At 43.9% G+C, this 5796-nt stretch overlaps 2 protein-coding genes across 2 annotated transcripts in view; both read left to right on the top strand.

Annotated features, from left to right (window-relative positions):
- Positions 1-1056, top strand: part of LOC112510832 (circumsporozoite protein-like) — a 2025-nt gene extending 969 nt beyond the window's left edge. Inside the window, exon 2 of the mRNA XM_025116182.1 lies at positions 707-1056. Within this exon, the coding sequence (XP_024971950.1) occupies positions 707-1056 (350 nt within the window). The remainder of the gene's footprint in view (positions 1-706) is intronic.
- A 582-nt stretch (positions 1057-1638) lies between these two features.
- Positions 1639-4176, top strand: LOC112510833. The gene is made up of 2 exons (XM_025116183.1): positions 1639-2455; positions 2528-4176. Exons 1-2 carry the CDS (start codon positions 1639-1641, stop codon positions 4174-4176), a joined length of 2466 nt encoding a protein of 821 aa, XP_024971951.1.
- The last annotated feature ends 1620 nt before the right edge of the window (positions 4177-5796 follow it).

A 5796-nucleotide genomic window follows, 5' to 3' on the forward strand; every position in this document is an offset into this window, starting at 1 on the left:
AATGTCGCTTGATCCATTCCAGAATCTGGGCAGAAAATGTGTTGACTTGGAGAGGCCGTATCTCAGTCATAACATGGAGTTAAAATACGAATTTTGAGTGCTAGGGTTGCTTGTGGACCATAGAGAGACCTAAGAGATTCCCGCGTGTTTTTTTTTTGCTTGTGGCTAAGTACTTTTGTTTGAAATTTTGTTGACTATGTGATGCCATGGAATTGTCTAACCACGGTACAAGTCTCCACTTGTGACRAGGAAGAGACGTCATGACACTTGGATTAGTATTCATTTAGTGAGTTCTCTATTAGCATATCATTGTGTTATGACAATCCTCTCCGTCACACTTCGCGTTTCCGCCTAGGCAGGGTGTGACAGATTGGTATCAAAGCCAGTTTATAGAGAATTAGGTGGATTGACCTAGACTATAACCTAAGAACCCACATGTATTATGCATGGTAGGAACTATGTGTGCATTTACGTACGTGTGTATTACTCATAGACTCTTAGCAATAGCAGGAAGTTGTTTTCTTTATGTGCACTTAGTGAAACACTCAACTTTGTTTTTATTATGACTGGCCATTTCTTTAGCCATGGCACCTACCAAGTACCTGTCAACCGTCATCCCTCCACTGGTCCGGAACCTCAAAGGCGCGTTGACTTAACGGTAATGGAGCATTCTTCAAGGTAACGGCTTGTAAGCGAATCACACCAGGTCGAAAGTTTACCTTCACTCTTTTACCGAAACACTTTGAGGAATCATCAGAGTCATCAGAGGAAGATCCCTCGGAGGAGGGGAACGAGGAAGAGCCCTTGGAGGAGGAGAACAAGGAACAACCCATGGAGGAGGAGAACAAGGAAAAGCCTTCCAAGGAGCCGACAGAGGATGACCCGTCTGAAGAACCCCAGGAGGAGTTACCCGAGGAGGATGAGGACTCGGATACCGTATCTGATGCTCGTTGTGGACCTGAACCGGGATGCATCCATCGTGAACACTCACCCGATCCGGAGGAATCGACTAGCACTTGCGAGAGCAAGGTTGGATCCAAGTGGCGCTCAGTCTAGCCATCTCCCACTTTTCATGTTGACATTCCTTAGGACGTCAAGCCTCGTTAGTGATTAATAGGAGAAGGATTTATTTATTATTATTATTATTATTAGTATTACTATTTTGTTTAGATCTTATTTTATTTGAATTAGTCGAACTTATCACTATAGGGTGCTTTGGAGTATTATTAAACGTTATTGGGATATTTATTAGATTATGAAATTTTATTTTTCTTATTTTAATCATCTATTTATTTATTTATTTACTTATTTTCTTGGTTGGAGTATTTGGTTGTAATATGGCTTGTTATGTGGTTTGATACCTACCTATAGATGGGGTGTATGACGTTGAGATATGCAAACTTGGTAATAAGTACATGTGTGAATGGATGCAGTTATAATTATGGGTGGCCAACGTAATTATAAATGCATCACGACCCATGTGGGCTTATGTGACCATATTTGTATTGATCAATGTTGACACGACTAAGGTAGTGAATCGAGATGTGGGGAGAGGTGCAAATGTACTATGAGTAATTGTGCAATAAATAAACTTTTCCCCTATCTATCGGCTAAGAGATCTTCTTCTTTGTATAAAATATGCCTCCAAGAAGATCAGCCCGAAATACTGGACGAGGTGGAAATCGTGGTGGTAGAACTGGGAATGGTGAGACCCAAAACCCTGACATTGCTGAGATCATAGCACAACAGCTCCAAGCACTAATTCCCACTATTGTCGCTCAGGTTAGCAATAACCTTAACCACCAGAATGATGATRGAGAAAGGGAKCATGAAGGAGATGCTAATAATGGGGATGCRGTTGGTAGCAATGCCAGAAATGCTAATGGTTGTACTTACAAGGAATTCTTGGCATGTAAGCCAAGGGATTTCGATGGCAAGGGGGGCGCATTGGTACTCACAAGATGGGTAGAGAAGATGGAAGCAGTGATGGATATCAGCAATTGTGCAGATAACCAAAAGGTGAAGTATGCAGCAAGCTCTTTAAGTAACAAAGCTCTGACATGGTGGAACACACAGATTCAAGCTAGGGGGAGAACCGCTGCAATAGGCATGTCCTGGGAGGAGTTTAAAGCATTGCTAGTGGAGGAGTTCTGCCCAAAGAATGAAATGCAGAAAATAGAAACTGAGTTTTGGAACCACACCATGGTGGGAGCTAACCATGCCGCGTACACTGATCGATTCCATGAGTTAGCCAAACTAGTCCCACATTTAGTTACCCCCGAGTCCAAATGGATTGCTAGGTATATTTCTGGGCTAGTTCCTCAAATTCGTGGAATGGTTACTACAACTGAGCCACCAACCATTCAAAGTGCTATCTTAACGACGGGGGCACTAACAGATGAGATGGTTAGAAATGGATCCTTGACTAAAAGTAACGAGAAGAGGAAAGATGGAGGTGAATCAAGTAAACAAGGGAATACCTAGACCGATAACAAGAGGAATAAAGTGGTAAAAGGGTTCGTGGCAGCCAACCCTGTCAGGAAGGAGTATACAGGTCCTGCCCCAAAATGTGCCAGGTGCAATTACCATCATTATCCCAATACGCCGTGTCGTTCCTGTACAACATGCAATAGATTGGGGCACTATGCAAAGGATTGTCGGGTAGGGGCCGGGTTGGTGACTCCAGTAAATGCAATAAACCTGATAGTTACTCGTGGGGCGTGTTTCGAATGCGGTGGTACCAATCACTATCGATCGACGTGCCCTAGGCTGAACATAGCACATAATCAAGGTGGGAATCGCGTAAATCAAGTGCCAGCTATCGAGGGAAACCAAAACCAGGGGAGCGGTGGCAATCCAATTCGTGGAAGAGCCTTTATCATGGGAGCAAACGAGGCTCGGCAGGATCCTACCATTGTCACGGGTACTTTTTCTTTAAACAATTACTATGCTACTGTACTATTTGATTCCGGTGCTGATTATAGTTTCGTTTCCACTRAATTTGTGACTCTAACGGATATGAAACCTAGTAATTTGGACTCTAGTATTATGGTAGAAGTAGCAAGTGGTCAAAAGGTAGAAGCTAATAAGGTTGTTCGTGGGTGCAACTTAGTATTAGGGGGTTATCCTTTCGCTATTGACTTGATACCTTTTGGGTATGGAAGTTTTGACGTGATTGTGGGAATGGACTGGATGGCGAAGGTTAGGGCGGTAATAGTTTGTCACGAGAAGATAGTTCGAATCTCCATGTCGAACGGTGCAGTACTCCTGGTTCGTGGAGATCGGCCTCAGGAAGATTCGAAGCATCTTATGAGTACGAAAGCAGATGAGAGGAAACTCGAAGATATTCCGGTTGTTCGGGATTTTCCTGAAGTATTCCCTGAAGACCTGTCGGGATTGCCCCTTCCTCGACAAGTTGAATTTCGCATAGATTTAATTCCCGGAGCGACTCCTATTGCCAGATCACCGTACCGCTTGGCGCTGACTGAAATGGAAGAGTTGTCCAACCAACTTCAAGAGCTCCAAGACAAGGGTTTCATTCAACCTAGTCACTCACTATGGGGTACACCTGTTCTGTTTGTCAAGAAGAAGGATGGCTCATTCCGGATGTGCATAGATTACCGAGAACTGAACAAATTGACCATTAAGAACCGTTATCCTCTCCCGAGGATAGACGACTTATTCGATCAATTACAAGGTTTGCATCTTTTCTCTAAGATATATCTTCGCTTCGGTTACCATCAGTTGCGGGTACATGAAGTGGACATTCCAAAGACTACATTTAGGACTCGTTATGGACATTTCGAGTTTAAGGTCATGCCCTTCGGACTAACCAATGCACCTGCGGTCTTCATGGATCCGATGAACCGCGTGTGCAAGCCATATCTGGATAAATTTGTTATCGTCTTCATTGACGACATCTTGATTTATTCGAAGTCCAAGGAAGAACACGAGGCACACTTACGGCTAATCCTAGAGTTACTTAGGAAAGAGAAGTTGTTCGCCAAGTTTTCAAAATGTGAATTCTGGTTGCAAGAGGTACAATTTCTCGGTCATGTAGTTAACAACGATGGAATTCATGTGGACCCCAGTAAGATTGAGGCAGTAAAGAAATGGAGGACCCCTAAATCACCCTCAGAAATTCGTTCATTTATGGGATTGGCAGGTTACTACTGACGGTTCATCGCGAACTTCTCTAAGATTGCCAAACCCCTCACCTCGCTAACTCAGAAGGATAAGAAGTTTGACTGGGGTGAAGCACAGGAAGAAGCATTCCAAAACACTAAAGGATAAGTTGTGTGAAGCTCCAGTTTTGACCTCCCTGACGGATCGGACGACTTTGTAGTTTATTGTGATACGTCGAACCAAGTTCTTGGATGCGTGATGATGCAGAGGGGTAAGGTGATTGCATATGCATCTCGACAACTGAAGAATTATGAGAAGAATTATACCACACACGATTTAGAGCTAGGTGCAATGGTATTTGCACTCAAAAACTGGAGGCACTATTTGTATGGGACGAAGAGTGTGATTTATTCTGATCACAAAAGCCTGCAGCGTATCTTTGATTAGAAGGAATTGAATATGCGTCAGAGGCGATGGATGGAACTTCTCAGTGATTATGATTGTGAAATTCGCTACCACCCCGGTAAGGCGAACGTGGTGGCTGATGCGTTAAGTAGAAAGGATAGGGCTAAACCCAGGAGAGTATGGACAATGAGCATGACAATCCATTGGGGGATCAAGGGCAAGATACTTGAAGCTCAGAATGAAGCATTGAATGACATAAATGCACCGGATGAAATGCTGCGAGGGTTAGATAAACAAATAGAGAGAAGGGAGGACGGTGGACTATACTTCATGGAACGAATTTGGGTTCCGTTAAAGGGCAATGTGAGAACCCTAATCATGGACGAAGCTCACACAACTAGATACCGGTCCATCCAGGAGTGGGTAAGATGTACAATGACCTTAGGGATGTGTACTGGTAGTCGGGAATGAAGAAAGCCATAGCCATCTATGTGAACAAGTGTCTGACTTGTTCGAAGGTTAAGGCCGAACACCAAAATCCCTCGGGTTTGTTGCAGCAACCGGAGATTCCTAAGTGGAAGTGGGAAAATATAACCATGGATTTCATTACAAAGTTACCCAGGACTAGTAGTGGGCACGATTCAATTTGGGTTATTATAGATAGAATGACTAAATCAGCACACTTCCTAGCCATCCGCGAAGACTACAAGATGGACAAGCTAGCGAGAATCTATATCAGCAAGATAGTGGCGAGGCACGGGGTGCCTGTGTCCATCATATCGTATCGTGATAGTCGGTTCACATCACGATTTTGGCAAACGCTGCAGAAAGCGTTGGGAACGCAATTGGACATGAGCACAGCGTATCATCCTCAAAATGATGGCCAGAGCGAACGTACCATTCAAACATTGGAGGACATGCTTAGAGCATGCGTCATCGACTTTGGGGGAAGTTGGGATACTCACCTTCCTTTAATTGAGTTTTCATATAACAACAGTTATCATACAAGCATCAAATATGCCCCGTTTGAGGCGCTATACGGGCGGAAGTGTCGATCACCTGTTATTTGGGCTGAATTTGGGGAGAGCCAAATGATTGGCCCAGAAATCATGCAAGAGACCACCGATAAGATTTTTCAGATCAAGGAGAGGCTTAAGGTAGCAAGAGATCGAAAAAAGAGCTATGCCGATAATCGACGGAAGCCTCTAGAATTCAACGTTGGCGACCAGGTATTACTTAAGGTGTCACCTTGGAAGGGGGTGGTAC

The sequence above is a fragment of the Cynara cardunculus genome, assembly GCF_001531365.2.
Source record: "Cynara cardunculus var. scolymus isolate 2C chromosome LG 4, CcrdV1, whole genome shotgun sequence".
NCBI classification, from domain to species: domain Eukaryota; kingdom Viridiplantae; phylum Streptophyta; class Magnoliopsida; order Asterales; family Asteraceae; genus Cynara; species Cynara cardunculus.